This window comes from Chamaea fasciata, unplaced genomic scaffold (genome assembly GCF_029207755.1).
Source record: "Chamaea fasciata isolate MVZ Bird 193981 ecotype frontalis unplaced genomic scaffold, bChaFas1.0.hap1 SCAF_6, whole genome shotgun sequence".
NCBI classification, from domain to species: domain Eukaryota; kingdom Metazoa; phylum Chordata; class Aves; order Passeriformes; family Sylviidae; genus Chamaea; species Chamaea fasciata.
The window spans coordinates 25,011,262-25,028,531 of NW_027094091.1; the positions used below are offsets into that span (position 1 = coordinate 25,011,262).

A 17,270-nucleotide genomic window follows, 5' to 3' on the forward strand; every position below is an offset into this window, starting at 1 on the left:
CCATTTTAAATATTCAAACATACAAATAATACACCAAATTGCCAATATTTTTTCTGTAATTTGCTGTGAAAATATTGTGAGCCATTATCCTGAAGTATTCTGCTTGAACAATTTATCCTTCCACTTATTTCTCAATTAAAGTAATAATTTTCTTAGACACTTTGCATATTTCATTTTCTTTTATTCCCTATGGAACTGTACCACACAACAGATGTGTTATAGCTTTTTACTCTTTAAATTAAATCATTTTTGAGGGTGAAGAATGGTGTATGAGGTAGGAAATTCACTGAGACACCATGTCAAAGGGCTGCTAAACAGATACCCAGGTTGTTTTATGGCTTCAACATTTCTTTATATTTTAAAAGCTTTTATGCAAAATGGCAAACTATAAAAAATAATGGTCCTTGAAGGTTAGATAATGCATTTAGGCTTAGCTGCTGGCATTGATCCTGGATTAGGCTGCTTGAAAACAGTTCTTGGTACAACACATATGGAAAGTCATTCTCTTTGCTGCAACAAGACCCTGCTATGGACCACCATTTGCACCTGCACCATGAGGTTGATCATCAGGGCTCTTAGCTTCCTCAGGCAGTTTTTGGTAGCTCACTTACTTTGTATCAAACAAAATAAACTGTCACAGGTCGCCAGAACACCACAGGATGTAGAACAGAGGGGCATTAAGCTTTGCTCTCCTACAGTCGTACCAAAAGGTGCCTGTTGGTGTTGAATGGAACCTGAGAACCTGGAGGGGAAAACCAAAGTCATGTGGAGCAGACCTGCCCTCACAGCCCACCAGGGCAGGAAAATGCTTTGCGAAGATGTCAATTAATTTAAACAGGATTACCTGAGGAAAGTCACCACCATATGGGCAAGAGGGCAAATCAGATGTGACACGAGTACCTAAGGGTTTTGCTTCAACAGAATCCTGTTCTGCATTTGGGTCACTACACCATTAACAAAAGTGGGTTTACCTAGGCCCTTCCCCTGGACAGTATTCTGGTCACTGCTGGTCCATGACAGGGAGCCTCTGAAGTTCCACAAGGTGGGAATACCACCCACACCAGACCACTTCAACCTGGAAGGGCTTGCTCTGCAACTCAAGCAGAGGTTTGACCTCAAGAGACACAAAGTGAAGGACTAGTACTTAATAACATTCCATTTGATCTTTTCTCTAAATGAAATTCATCATGTAGACTATTAAAAAAGGGAGCATTGCATATATCATAGGGTCAGGGACTCACCAAGTCAAAAATGCTTACTTCCCTGTGCCACTCCACTCCTTCTTGTTTGCAGTAGAAAGCTGCACTTAATTCCATACTCAAATGCTATGGTTTTCCTCAATGAATAGATAGGAAGCAGACTTTATCATCTCAGTGGTAATTCCTCCTAATACAGATAATAATTGTGATATGCAATGACCCACTACTTCACTGAAGAAATCTTTAGGCAGACAGGCTTTTGTATCAGATTTTACATTTTGTCTACATTTTAGAATTTGTAATCAATAAATGAACTTTCATATTAAACCAATAATCATTGTGAATAATATACATCAGAGATATCATTAATCAGAGATTCAAAACTTATAAGATTCCCTCAGCACGGATCAAAATAAGTTCTGATGAAGGACACATACAAATGTTCTGAAAAGTAGTATTAATCTGTGATTGTAACATCTGGAACAATGAAAAAAAAATAACTCTTACAGAAAAATGGAATTGGATGTAAGGATGAAGGAATTGGTGCCTGAGCAGGTGTTTGGGATTTAGGAATATTTACTGCAGTGAGAAATGAAATGCCAACATGCCTAAAAAATAGATTTTGGAAGTAATACTTCTATGTGGAAAGGGAATAGTTTAATCACCTTTATTAAAAAAAAAAAAAAAATCCTGTCAATAAAACCAGGTAGAAATTCTGAGTAGAAAAGAATAAGGTCTGCAATGGGAGTTAGTGAGGGAAGTCAAGCTGAGACATATTTCTTGTCATAACCCAAATACACTGCTAAAATTATCAAAAATTTTACTCATAGCAATTCTCTTTTCATTGTGGTTATTCATTTATCATTGATGATCCCTATTTCATCAGCAGTGAAATAATTACAACAATATTGATATGTGCATTATGCTCAAAGGTCTTGAAAGTTTTGCTATTATTATAATTTTTCAACAAAGCAATTACACTTCAGACATAATTACTTTGGCTTTAGCAACAAGTGTGATGTGTGACTAGTGAGAAAGGCAATAATTTCAAGTAGTCTTCTCTTTATGACATTGTGATTAGCTCACAATAAATAGAAATCGTCTTGTTGCCATGAATTGTCTACAGACATGAATGGACAATTTCAAAATTTTCATTGTGAAAATGGAGAATGGATAGCAGGCAAAACGTTGATTCAGTTGCAGCATCTTAGCATTAAAAGGACTATTTCATGCACTTTTAGAGTCATAAACATATCAGATTGTATTAAGAGATCTAGTCATTCAATACAGAAGAAATTACGAAAGTAATGAAGCACATGAAAAGCCTTCTCATACACTGGTTTTCTGTGATGGGCAAAAGAGTTCTCCTTACCAACACCAAAATGAGTCTGCAATTCTAGCATGTGTTCTGCCATGGGAAGAAGCCCTTATTAAAGGGCAGGTGATTATACTGTTAATATGAGTTATAGCTTTATAACTTTAGAAGGTATTTTTAAATATGTCCTTCCTTGCCTTACAACCTTCAAAACTCAGTTCTTTTGGATTCATTATAGTGTAGCACTACATAAATCTCGGTTGGCTCTTATTTTATGATTTCCTCTTTCCCATCTCCTAAGCACTAAAGTTAAAAATATGTATTTGTAGCCTAGCAGAGGAAACAAACCCTCTTCCATGCTAAAATTACTCAAATTGTCTTAATTGGAGTACCAATTAAATGATTAACTGATTTTTCCACAACACATTAAAATGGCACTTCTCAGAAGTGATCTATTGAGTCAGATTGTTTGCAGATTCAGGCAGTGCTGTGTCTTTTGATGTTGAGCGTACACTTCAGAGGCTTTCTTTGTAGCTGCAAGGAATAGAAACTGCTGTTCTAAGGCAAAATGAGACATCAGCATACAAGGTAAGAAAGTGGGCAATGGTGGAGGGTTGCCTACTGTGTTGACTGTTGTGGGAATGCAAGAGATATAGCTAATTTTTCCTAAACTCGTTAATGTAGAACAACGGCATCTGCAGAATCAGAAAAAAATCCTACCACCCAAACAGTAATGTCACATTACTGGTACTGCTGGAAAAATACACTCCTTGATGCCAGAATATCACATGTAATGTCACACACATGGAGTTCAGTGGTAAAGATAACCTGTAGGTCACCAGACCAATGTTTGCTTTCTTCCCATCCTCAGCCTTTTGTTTTCCTATGACTCTCTCTAAAAACTCATAGAGTGTCTCTATATTCCTTCCAGGTCATCCAGCCCTGATTCTGCCTTTTTATATTTGAGTTTAGTCAAGGCTAACTTATCTATACAGACCTCCTGCCACCTTGGCATGACTTGTTTCTTACCGAGTTGGACTTTGCTTAAGGTCAAAGAACATGTTTGAAAATCAACCAGATGCTCTGGACCTCTTTTCTCTCTAGAACAATCTGCCAAGGGAATCTTTGAAGCCTACCCCTCAGCTGCCTGGGTCTGTGAATGTAATTAGCACTGTGCAGAGATCAGGGCCAGTCTGCTCTCTTGCAGTCCAGGGCTGGTATCCAGTTTTTTGCCTTGTTCCCTCCTCTAAGGATCCTGAACCCCTCCATCTTGTGGTCACCCAAGGCTTGCACATCACTATCCTTTCCATTTCTTTTGTACGTTTGAGCTGCAGCCAGAGCTGCATGACCTCCTTCATCCTCCATCAGCATCACCTCAGCCAGGAAGTTGTCATCAATGCACTTCAGAAGCCTTCTGTATTTCACTGGGGTTTGCAACCCTTTTTTTTTTTTTTTTTTTTTTAATACTGTGTCTTAGTGTGAGGTATGAAGTTGCTCTCACCATTGATAAATGGCAGAGTTGCAAGATGGGTCTAGTCTTTGATATTCCCAGTATCATGCGATCACTGGCTTATTACTGGACACTTGTTCTAGTGTTCAGAATTCTTTTTTGAAAAAATAGAAACACTGACCATTGTATATAACCTACAGTAAAAACAGCTGAACTCTACTAATAATGAAACTTGAAGCATGGTTGACTCTAAACTCCCACCATTGCCATTTCCGAGAACACTAACTTGTTTAGTGTCAGGTGACTGTGGTAGAAAGGAATAACAGAAAGGTGTTCTGAAGGAAAATATTTTCCATCAGTAAGGTTTAAGAGCACTATGTCAAGCCACAACTTGAGGGAAATTTTTACTGCTGGTTCTTACTTCCTCCAATATTAACAATTGATTTGGGAGGCGGGGGGGGGGGGGTGGGGTGGGGGGGGAGGGAGAGACGGAGAGGAGTGAAGCAGTTAAATATGTTGCCCTCCAAAAACCAGTAATCTTTATAAAACTGTCACATTCTTTGTATTTGTCACTCATGTTCATCATTAGCAAAAAGTGATGCTAATCTTTGGAAAGTTGAAGAGACATTAAATTCCTTCCTCTTTAATAACTTATACCAGGGTCTCAAAAGACCTGCAAAGAACTTGAAAGCAGACTTGCTTTTCAATATTTAAAATGTTATGAATATTCATCTTTCACTTTTATTCTGACTCCTATCCACCACAAATGCAGAGGACAAAATGTTTTCCATGCTGGATCTACTTAAATGGTTATTTTCTCCCACATGATTTGTCAACTCTGCAAATATTACTTAGGCCCCCGTTTGCTTCTTATCCATACATAAAGCACATTGTTGAAACTAAATCCTTATTCATTACAGTCTGAATTTTGGATTAAGAGTCTCCTGAAAAAATATACTATATTTTAGACCATTTTCTGCATTTCTGTTAATCCCTCAGCATTCCATAAATTGCCATAGGCAAGGATGCCTTTCACTAGACGAGGTTGCTCAAAGTCCCATCCAACCCAGCTTTGAACACTTTCAGGGTTGGGGCACCCACAATTTCTTTGGTCAACTTGTGCCAGTTCCTCTCCACATTGGAGTAAAAAAGTTCTTCCTAATATCTAATTTAAATCTTTTGTCTTTTAGTTTAAACCATTGCCCCTTCTCCTATCACTATCTGCCCATGTAAAGAGTCCCTCCTCCTCTTTTTAATAAGTCCCCTTTAAATACTGAAAGGCCACAATGAGATGTCCCCATAGGCTTCCCTTCTTCAGGCTGAACAACTCAGCTCTCTCAGCCTGTCTTCACGGGAGGTGTCCCAGCCCTCTGAGCATCTTCATGGCCTCCACTGGACCTGCTCTAACACATCCGTGTCTTTCCTATGCTGAGGACCCCAGACCTGGACACAGTACTTCAGGTGGGGTCTCACCAAGGCAGAGCGGAGGGAGAGACTTCCCTCAAGCTGCTTTTGATGCACCCCAGGATGCCATTGGCTACTGCGACTGTGAGCACACACTGATGGTCATGGCCATGTTTTCATCCATGAGAACCCCCAAGCCCTCCTCATCAGGGCTGCTTTCAATGACATCTTCTCTCAGTCTGGGCCCATGTCTGGGACTGCCCCAACCCCGGTGCAGCACATTGCACCTGGATTGCTGAACTCATGAGGGTCCCATGGGTCCACCCCAAGTGTGTCCAGGTCCCCCTGAATGGCACCCCTTACTTCTATTGTGTCACCTGCACTGCTCAGATTTGTGTCATTGGTAAACTTGCTGAAGGTGTATGGATCTCTTTGTGTCCTTGATAAAGATACTGAAGAGCATCAATCCCAAAACAGAGCCCTGAGGGACATCTCTTGTTACTGGCCTCCACCTGGACATTGAGGCATTAACCACAACTCTCTCTCCATCCCGCCAATTCCTTACCCATCATACAGTCCACATTTCAAATCCATGTCTCTCCAATTTGGACAGAAGGATGCTATGTTCTTCATCATTTATGAAGAACATTTATGAGTTTATTGTGAGTTCTTGATGTGACTTTACAAGAAAAGAAAGGGTCATCCCAGAAAAATCTATAGCTTTTCCACTGAAAGACTTGGAATCATAACACTCATTTTAAAATAAAAAACCAAGCCCAAACCCACACCCTACTAACAGTATATTCTTTTGTTTGTTTCTAAGTAAGCTTTGTTACCACATATACTCCCATGGACGAATTAAGCTGTCTAGTGGGAGGTTTCTTATGCTCCACATCATTTGGCTGTTAGTGTATACCCAGCAACATGTTTTATAACCTTCAGAAAATATTAAACATTGCCATTTGTAATGTGAATACATGAGGGTATTCTCATTATATAAATAGGAAATCTGTGAAACTCTCACCAAGCTGAAGAATATTTTCTTTCCAATGTATTGTTTGTTTCCTTTGGGAAATATTGTCTTTAATAAAAAAGCACCTTCATGGAGGCGGTAATGGGTTGTTTAAAAACAAGAAAATGAAAAACCCATACAGAAGTCCTAAGAGAAAAGACATGAAGGGAATTAAATATTTGTGCTGTCAAAGCATCAAAAACAAGAATACAAAATGTGCTATATTTAAATTAACTTTAATAAGAAGTACAAAAAGATAATGTTAAGCAATATTTTGCATGTGGTTAATAAATATTCTTCAACAGCAAGCAGTGACACATTCAAACATAAATCCAGTTATTTCTTTTACATTTTAGAAAAGTAACAATTTTCCAGTTAAAACAAGGTCACAAATTACAGAATATTATCATCTTCTTTAATTATTTATAACTATGAAACCTACTAAATAAGTAAACTGTCACCCAGAAGATTTTATATGACATTGATGTTCAAGGTTAAGTATACTTACATTTATCATGCAGTTTCTTACTGTGCATATTTGATCGGTGTTTAATTTCAAAATTATTGGTTTCATTCTTCCCATTTCCTTATTTCTTTTTAATATACTGGGAGTGCCTATTTTCCAAGTCCTATACATTTTCACACCTAAGTGATTCACTAAAATAGATTTGTCATACAATGCATAAATGTTTTCTGACTCCAGCCCAGCTGAGAAATTGCAAACCATGTATGAATCAGAGACCACTTTATTTTTACTACTTTTTAAAAATCAAGTATAACAACATTTAGTGTAATCACTTCCATTAAAATTAAAGTGCCTTCAAATGTTTCTTATAAAGTGACTATTTAGAGGGGAGAGGATGAAGGGGTGCAGTTTAGGAACTGATTTTTAACAGTTTATAGATACGGTGCATATGTATTCTAATAGATGTAAAGTACTACATTGCATTCCGTGCTATTGCTAAGCTACAGTAGCCTATAAACTGATAAATTCAGCCAAAATGAACCTCTAATAAAGAATATCAAAAGCAGTTGATCAAAGTAATATCTTGTTCCATCCACTATTTCCATCCATCCTCCACGGCATAGTTTGATGGATAAAGTATTGGAAAACAAAAATAACACTTCAACCTGTTGAAGTTCACCCCTTTTAATATCAGATGAATGAAAGCACTCATTGCATAAGGACACACTCCAGAACACCTTACCAAGTGAAGCATTCACAACATTATGTAAAGAATTTGAAAGCAAAATAAAACTTTTAAATTATCCAACAATAAAAATATAATCATATATATTTGTGTAGACTCAAACACTAGAGGAAGAGTATACATCATCTTGCATATTTAAAAGTATTCTCCAAATTCCTTTATGTCAGTGTTATCACCTCATCCTAACTTATAGCATTTTCACAATATTAAAAGGTATTAATAAATATCAAGAAAAAACCAGACATAAAGTCCTTTTATTTCAGTATGGTTGACACTTCTTTTAAGGGCTTAAAGAACTGACAACCCATATCCAAAGGAGAGCCCAGGTTAAGTGTACTCCTCTTCTGTAAAACTCCTTACTGACTTCATTGGTAAAGATGAATATGATGAGGATGTGAATTGGTTTTATTTTAAATTCAGTGCAAATTTTGCCCTGATCTCCATCAGAGATGTTATGCCCTCAAAATGTATCCTCTTCCAGTAAGATATAATCATAGACTCTCAAAACACAAGTTAAAAGATTCACCTAGAAAGATCTGAATGTAGAAAACTAAGTGGTTTAAAGTAAAGGGAAAATAATTTTGTGTGATTAACATATGCCATGCATTGTAACAAAGTTTTGAGCCTTTAACTTCTACTACTAAAGACTTAAACCCCCTCACTGATTCTCAGATGGCTGTAATTAATAACTGGATTTAGAAAATAATTAAAAGTTTTATTTGTTAGGGAGTTTGGTTCATCTACAGAAATGAGGTGGAGGTTTCCTTGACTAAAAAGAAAAAAAAAGAAGAGCTATTAAAGGGATGTAACTTGAATTTATACTGCACTCTAAGAGCATACTAGCAGGAGGTTCAGCATTCCTGGGATGAGAGAGAAGGAATCCCAACACTACTTTATAAAGAACCATTCACTTTACTCAAGGCTGAAGGGTGATCTGACTTTTACATAAATTCACATAATTATTTTAGCATTTAAATGTGTGTAAGACAAAAACTTTATATGTGATATGAAATTACACCACGCTCAGAGAGTCTAATGAGGTATGTTTAGACATTTGTACAACTGCCAAACTCCGTATTTTTTAAATGAAGCTATTTAACTTACTGGGTTTATTTTAAAATGTTTTCTTCCTCTACTTTAAAACTCACTGCATGGCTTTATAAAATTTATCATTACGTGTCTGCACATAATTGGGCATAGATGATGATAGCTTCATATCCACACTGAAATAATCTTTCATGCAAATTTGTTAGGAGCGGTAACATTCAGCAGCATAGACTTCATCTATTTTGTGAAGGTCAAGGCAAAACTTGTGCATTTCTAAGCTTTCAAATAGGAATGAGAGGTGTGGAGGATGAGTGCTGACTCTGTGCTTAAAGTGAAAGCCATGCTTTTTAAGAAAAGAAAGTGTAGAATTAAAAAAATTCTACTTAATTTCTGAAACTTCTTTTCTCCTTCCACCCAAGATGTTCCAAACAGCAGGAGACATGCAGCATTGCATGGTCTGTTTTCACAAAGCAGTCAGTAGAGGCCTCTCACTTTCAAAGGCACAACTCATGTCCCTCAAGTTTAGTAGAATTAGACAAGTATTTCCATTTTATGTGCCCTGTGTACTGTCCCACAACTCACTTGTGGCAATGAAGGCTCAGAACTGAAGCTGAAACAAAAATACACATTACCTCCCTCAGTGACTTCTTCCTTAGTTACCTCACATTCCACTACCATAATAACAAACCCGTTTGTGCTCTCTCTTTTCTCCTTTCCTCTCCCATACATCTCTACCTCCTACTTGCTGCTTCTGGTTGATCTCACGCAGTTTTTGGTCACTTTTGAAAAGTCTCATCCCCCTGTACATTATCTGTAACCACTGGGAAGGGAAGGTGATTCAGTAAGGCCCCTGTTCGGTCTCTAGATGGTCTTTCCTGTGACTAAACAGGGAAATTGGCTCCTTATTTTAGAATAATGCTCAATGGTATGAGTAGTCTCCCAAACTAAAGCTCATATCTCAGAATGCCTTCCATAAAATTTTTTTAAAAGATGATCAACAATGCAGCAGTTACAAGTTGAATTCTGTCACATATAACAGGTGGAGGTAATTTACTTGGCCACAGCATAACTGAGAAGTTTCAAAGCTGCTCTTCTGTCATGAAGTCTCAAGCAAACAACTCTGGCTGATAAACTGTGCTGATCTCTAGTTTTCGTGCTGATTTATAAAATACTGTTAAATTAACTGATGCATGCATCCAGAAGTATGTGCCCCAGTACTACACTGGAAGGCTATTTCATAAACCTCATTTAGAATTACTGTAATTCCAATCTAACTTTACCACAGTGTTTTATCTTTGCATTTACTTTATTAATTTCCAAAGTCATAAAATATGACATGCTGACCCAAGAATAATGAGAGAAGTAAATTAATATGTCAACCAAAAAATTCACTGGCAGATTCTATGTGCAAGTCCTTGATAGAGAAGTGACTTGTATTTTCTCACTCATACTCCCCACTTTAAGTATTTAAGACTGCAAGATTTACCCAAATTATAGGAAACCTCTACATATTTGGCGTATAGATTTGTGACATAAGCTTTTAAATCCTAGATGCAGATTCTATACTACATGAAATGAGACAGATTCCTTCTAAATGAAAATAAGACCTAACTCTTGTATTCTGGTATTCCTTGCACGATGCTCCCATTCACTTAAATCTTTACATTTATATACACTTACCCAGTTGGTCGTCTTACAAATTTGAAACTTACGTGCACCCAGTTGGGCCACTGTAACTGTTTCAGCAGTGAAACAGTAAAGCATACTTCTTCCCATAGAAGGAGATTGCTTTAATGCAGACCAACTAACTAAATTTTCTGGAGCACACCCATTTAAAAGCCTTGCTGACACCCACAATAACTGCATGTAAATATTTAAAATGTTTTGGGTTTTTTTCACTGAGTTTATATAGTATGCCTATTTTTCTATATAAGTGGGCAATAAATGTAACCTGCCAGGTGATAAACACCTGTTTTTTCTACTGACAGAAGCAAGTGTAGAGAAAAGGGTCAGTGAATGAAAAAGTAGTTGTACCCAATAAAAGTGGTAGCAGCAGGGCTGACTAACATGAGACAGCATCGGGCTTCTTGTGCAAAATGAAGATATGCTTTTTTGCATGCAGCTCTGAGTTACCCAGACGTTATTTTCCAGAAAGTCTTGCTGGAGAAGACTACCATTAAAAGCCTTTGAGGAAGTCTCATTCTCAGATAAGGATGCAAAATCCTTCCTTATCAGGTAATTTAACATAACTGAGCAGACTCATATTTGGCATGGGGAAAGTTATGACTATACAATGTGGTGCATGGAGAAATACACAACAGTTTCAACGCTGTGAAGGGTTTGAGTACCTGGGATGTAGCTAAGGGTGAAACACAAACCTCTGTTTCTCATCCCTCAGTCAGGTGAGTTTTGGAGAGTCCTTAGATCTTGCTGACATGAACAGAAGGTAAGAACTCTCATTAGGTCACAGGAAGGAGACCTCAGCCACAGAAAAAAAAATCGAGCTATGCAAGTTCAAGAGCATTTGAGCAGGGGCCTCCATTAAACTATACAGTCAGAGCCCTTTGCCAAAAACAGAGCTAAAAGTGAAGGGATTTTTCTACAGTCCTAATATTTACAATTATTTGTACATATGTACATATTTATATATTTATTCATAGCTGGACAATGTGATGTTGAAGGGAAAATTTATCATTTACAAAGGAAACATTTTTAAAATGTATGCTTATACCATGAAAGAACCCTTTTTTTATTGCTTGCCTTCTAGCCTTTTGTTCATAATCACACTATTGCACACATCTCCATGTTACATGGAAGATCTACATTTACATATAAATATATATGAAAATAAGGATATTTTTATTTTAATGTTCTGAGTAAAGTGCTCATTTTTAAGCTACTGTTGATGAGAAAGGTTTAGTCTGACAGTTTAATTAGAGGGAATTCAAGGGATACACACCTTGTCCATGCTTCTCCCTTTCTTCTATAACCTACTAAATGTCTTTATTTTACTGATGTCAACTCTGTCTTAACTATTAATTCTATTTATAATATGCATTTGTGACCTTGGCATCTATACTGTCACACAAAGTACAAAACAGAATCACATCAAAAGCAAAGAAAAAGCAAGAAAATAAAACAGCAAAAGAAAGCAGTGTTTCTCATTGTTGTTTTTAGCACACTTCCATGTCTTAAGATACTCTTTTATTTGATTTTAGAAATATTTGTACAACTTTTTTTTAAACTCTGAACATATCTATTTTATGCACTATACTCAAGTTACTGTACAAAACTGCAATAAATGACACTATACGACTACATATGTCTCTACTAGAAGACATCATCATAAAGGTGTATCTTTTTTAAAGGTCAACTAATAACTGCTAATGTATGTGTGAATCAAAATATTTTTGATTGGCCAAGTATACTAAAATCTAAATACAGTACACAATTATTATCTATGCTATGATTTACCAGGCCTTTAGGGGCATAAAGAATCTTTGCAAAGGCTCAGAAGAAAAACAATTTTACTGATAGTATTAAATGCTCTTATAAAATCGGCAATGGCAGATCCAATTTTGTTATATTTGTGTATATGAAATACAGTTGATGCCTACTGATGATGCATGACCTTTTATTAAAAAAATAACATTCAAATCTTAGCAAAATCATTTCTAGTATACAAAGTTGTTGTAAAGTTATGTCAGCGAAATGTAAAGTTGCAATTTACAAAAGCAGCAGTAAATTTTATTTATTATATGGACATATTCCTGAACTTAAATCATGGTTCTTGTTTCCCTTGAAAACAGTGCTTCCTGGGACAAATACAGGTAAATATTTTAATTGCAGGCTTTAGGAATTCAAAGAAAAAGCAAAGAAAAAAGTATATTATATTACTGATAAACTTAGACCTGAAAAAATTTTGAGTGATTCTATAAATCTGAAAATAGTTTATTAAGAACAAAATCAAAATTAATAACAAAAAAAATTCCAGCTTTGCTGAACCAGACAATCCATCTTAGTAATATCAAATAAGAAAAACAGTGAAAAAATAAGTATCTCACTAGCAGAAGTTGGTCGATACTGAATTTTATTAACCCTTTTCCCTGAAATCAATTAGATGAATTTATTAACAACTTCCAAGAGGAAAGAAGTAAGAAAATTGTGGCTTTTGCCATATAGTAGTGTTTACTACCTCTTCAATCTAACTTGTATCCAGAATGTTTGCAAAGAGCAGAACTGTACGACCTCCGTACTCTGTTATGTACATGGGTACTGCTATTGTATGAAACAATTACACCTTTTTAAAAAAATCATTTTTTTAAATGACAGTTTCTTTCACTAAAGTAGAATTAGTTACTTTATAGAAAAATATTTTAACTTTAAATTAAAAAAATACTGCTCCTAAATAATTATGTAGGATCACATCTTCATCTCATTGTACGGAGAGAATATAATTCTGTATATTTGAATCCTAGTTTAACAGAAGTCCCCTGGGTTTAACTTTTAAAGAGCTGGCTGTATTTGCCATGGGTGCTATCTGTTTACAGACCCATGAATTAACACTGTGTCCCTCCTTTGGAGACACACAAAGACATTTATATACACACTGTACATAATGGTTCACAGATTAGCAGTTATTAGTCGGACTGTACATAGCGAACAACCTATCTGATTAGAATGATGCTTGAAGTCCTCAGTGCAAGTCAGCTTTTAGGTTGACGGCGCAAAGCCAAGTAAGACAGGCTCCCTGTTTAAATATGTAGCCCAATACACTAAATTAAAAGTACCAAATAAGACTGGAAACACTATTCTAGACATTCTGTCAATTTTGCTAACACTGTTGAATGTCTTCTTTGCTTCTTGTGGCTTCGCTTCTGGTTTTGCCTTGTTGGGTTCTGCAGTTGTAGCACTCTTGGAGATGGTTGGTAGCACTGAGTCCTTGGTAATATTTGGAGCATAGTTGGCAACAGCCACTGCATAGGCATTGTTTTTCTTAATGACAGATGCTTTTTCTTTTTTCTATTGGAAGACAGCAGGAAGTTAAATATTTCACGTGTATTTGCCAGAATAGACTTAATAAAACATAATTTCAAAAGTAAAAGTGAGCATATTTAAAAATATACCATGCCAATAAATTAAGATATAAAGAAAGACATTTCTAGTCTATCCAAAGAGAAGGTTGAGGTGACATAAGATTGCTCTTGCACCTGCCCTACTGAAGTTATGTGAGAAAGTCTCTGTTAATGTGATGGTAAGCCTAACTGCAAAAGAGTTGGCCTTTCTGTAGTGGCTTTGCATCTGTCTCCCTACAACAGAATTGGAAGTTCTTTATAATGTTTTCTGTGAAGATTACCCATCATTGTAGAAAAATTAGGCCACTTTTCTCACTTAAAACTAGCATGACTATTATTTGGGCATGTCATAACATGCCACTAATAAATAAATGAATTTCAGTTAAGGGTATACATTTTTTAGTAACTCTGGAGACGTGTTTACACATATATATACATAGACACACATATAGAATAGATTGAAATTAAATGAAAGAAGGAATCCCGACTGATAGTCTTAGAACTGAGCTGAGACTTAGCCCTAGACCTATTTGTTTTTCATCAATTCGGGGTCAAAAAAAAAATGCGTAACAATGATGAAAACAGGACTAAGAACCTAAAAAACACCAGAAGATAAAGAGAGTGTGATGTAATTAATTTAATGAAGCTCAGAAAAGGACAATTTAAGTCCTGCAGCTGGGGAGGAATAAGCTATGCACCAGTGCAGGTTGAGGCTAATGGGTTAGAAAGCAGCTTTGTAGAAAAAGCCCAGGGGGTCCAGGTGGCCACCAAGTTGAACACAAGCCAGCAGTGAGCCCTAAAATGCCAACAGCCTTCTCGGCTGCATTACAGAGTGTTGCCAGCCAGCCAAGGGAAGTGATCATTCCCCTCAATTCAGCTCTGGTGAGGCACATCTGGAGTGCTGGATCCAGTTCGGTGCTTCCCAGTTCAAGAGAGACATGGACATAATGAAACTAGTCTAGTGAAAGACCATGGAGATGATTTAAAGCCTGAAGCATTTGGAACATAAAAGGCCAAGAGAGCTGGGACTGTTTAGCCTGGAAAAGAGAAGGCTCAGGGAGAGTCTTACCAATGTATGTAAATATCTGAGAATAAAGAAGATTAGGCTTTTCCCAGTAAAATCCAGTGGAAGGACAAGAGGCAATGAGCACAAAATGAAACACAGATTATTCCACTAAAGTATTAAACAACCTCCAATTTTTACTATGAGCATGACCTAGCACTGCCACAGGTTACCTAGAGAGGTTGTGGAAACTTAATCTTCGAAGATATTAAAAAAAAATATCTGGACAATGACCCTAAGCAACCATCCCTAGCTGACCCTGTTTGCACTAGGGGAGATGAATTTAATGATCTCCAGAGTGCAATTCCAGCTTCAGCAATTCTCTGTTGTTATGGGATTGTGTATGCTTTCAAAGGCCTAAAGTTCAGCCACGGGCAGTTCAATGGGGAGTCCATGTGCACACATGGGCACAGGGATGTATAGGGAATGAATACAGGCTTGGGGTTTTAGACCAATACATAGGGTCACACACTAGTTCTGCAATAAGACTGTAATGCTGTAAATTGATCCAGTGCTTTGCAGCAACCTCAGACTAAGGAATTTCTAATAACCTACAGGAAAGAATGGAAAGCAGTTCCTCAGGAAGCAATACATATTTACATATATATAAATATAACATACATGATATATATATAAAACACAATACAATAATATAATGTAATTTAAAATGTATGTACATCATTTAGAGACCAACAAATAAACATTGGATTTAATCCATCTCTTCTACAAAATACAGAATTAAGCAGATGAAGAAATGGTTAACTTCTGGATCATATAAGAAATCATCAGTTGTTGAATTGGTTTGTTATGATTTTTAATCCGATGGAAGTGACACAAGTAAGGGAATTCTTGTGACATTTCTCATATAGGTGCAATTTTTTACTTCCACTGGGAGGCATCTATTCCATTTCTAATTTTGGTTTTAAATTGAATCCAATTTGATATTTATCTTGGCCATCTAAAAATCTTGCTAAGATCTTCATGGTTAGATGTTGTGCCCAAAATACCTTGTCTTAGAAGATGGTGTCACATAAAAAGAGATTCTGGGAATCAGTTGGGAATTCAGCATTGTTCCTTTTTGACTGGAATGTGAAACTAGTTGATCAAATATGTAGCTTTTTCCTGCACCTGCTTTCCTGTGAGGCCAATTCCATGTCAACAGCACTTAAAGAAGAATTTCCATATAATGTGAACACAGACAACTGTCACTGAGGAAACATATTTCATTTTAATTGGTGAAGAGTTAGCCTGGCTTTAGGTGTACAGATGCATTCAGCTAAAAAAAGAGCAAATGACCAAATCAAATCATGAGAGGAACCCTTTAATTCACCTACAAGTCCTTCCTTTCAGACACAATAGTGTGTTTATAAAATAGTGTGTTTATAAATACCATTAATGAGACGTGCACAATAATGATTAGCCCTATTTTTGTATGAGAAACTATGACTATGTTAGAAGCTTATCTTTTTGTTAAGTCAGTTTGAAGAAAGTAGAGAACTGGACACATGGACGGTATGTAAATCTTAGAATGTAATGGATGCTACTGTTACTCCTAGGGAAGGAATACTGCCTAGCTGTTAAACAATTGCCACTCCTAAGATCATGAGACAACACTGCCGTACTTTAAAGGAGTAACCAAAGGATGATCAGAGAATTTATAAGGGCTCCCTACATTATTACAATGCCAGGGCAATGTTCCAGTCTCAAAAGCTTCACTCATGAGATGCGGATAAACTTGCCCTGATTTACCTCTAGCAGGAAGTAACAGATACATCTTCTTCCTGAAGAAGGATCACGCCCTTCCAGAAGTCACAAGGAATTATGAAGAACGAACATTTCTTCTAATTCTCTTTTACTATTAACTGAACATTTTGCTTTTTTATGCATTCAAACTGATGAGAAATCAGTTAATGAAACCTGCTTCACATTTACTGCAATCATTTAGGAAGCAAATAGAATTTTATCCTATTTTAAGAAGAACCACAGAAATCTGTGTATTTTTCAGAAGAAGTCTATTTTCACTGGTAAAATCAAGGACTGAGATAGAAATAAAAGGATAAAATATATTAAGTCAGTCAAAAAAAAAGGGAGCTTTAATAATTTTTCTGTGTTAATACAATTTTAAACTGCAAATACACAAATTTAGCTGTGTCCCCAGCTCATTCTGTTTGTGAAATGAGAAATTCTATTGGGTTAAAACTTCATTCCATCCCACCTACACCATAACAACGACCAGAAAATAAAGGCATGAATGTGTTTCTGTGTAGTCAAAGCATCAATATATCATAGGTGAATAATACTGCCCATCTGCTATCTAAAATAGTTTTAAAATTGATGTCTAGCTATCATTATGGATAAGTTTCAGAATACTGGAAGTATTCAGAAGTTCTAGATTTTGTTAATCACAGTACTTACATATTTGGATATTAATTTGTTTTTCTAAACCTCACATACCCTGAAAATTAATATACATTATATAGTTCTGTATTTTTTA

General features: G+C 36.3%; 1 protein-coding gene across 1 annotated transcript in view; it reads right to left on the bottom strand.

The window, feature by feature from the left end:
• Nucleotides 1–6,661: 6,661 nt before the first annotated feature.
• GABRA2 (gamma-aminobutyric acid type A receptor subunit alpha2) overlaps nt 6,662–17,270 on the bottom strand; it is a 65,699-nt gene continuing 55,090 nt past the window's right edge. Inside the window, exon 10 of the mRNA XM_066185690.1 lies at nt 6,662–13,660. Coding sequence (XP_066041787.1) covers nt 13,352–13,660 — 309 coding nt within the window. The 3' untranslated portion in view covers nt 6,662–13,351. The remainder of the gene's footprint in view (nt 13,661–17,270) is intronic.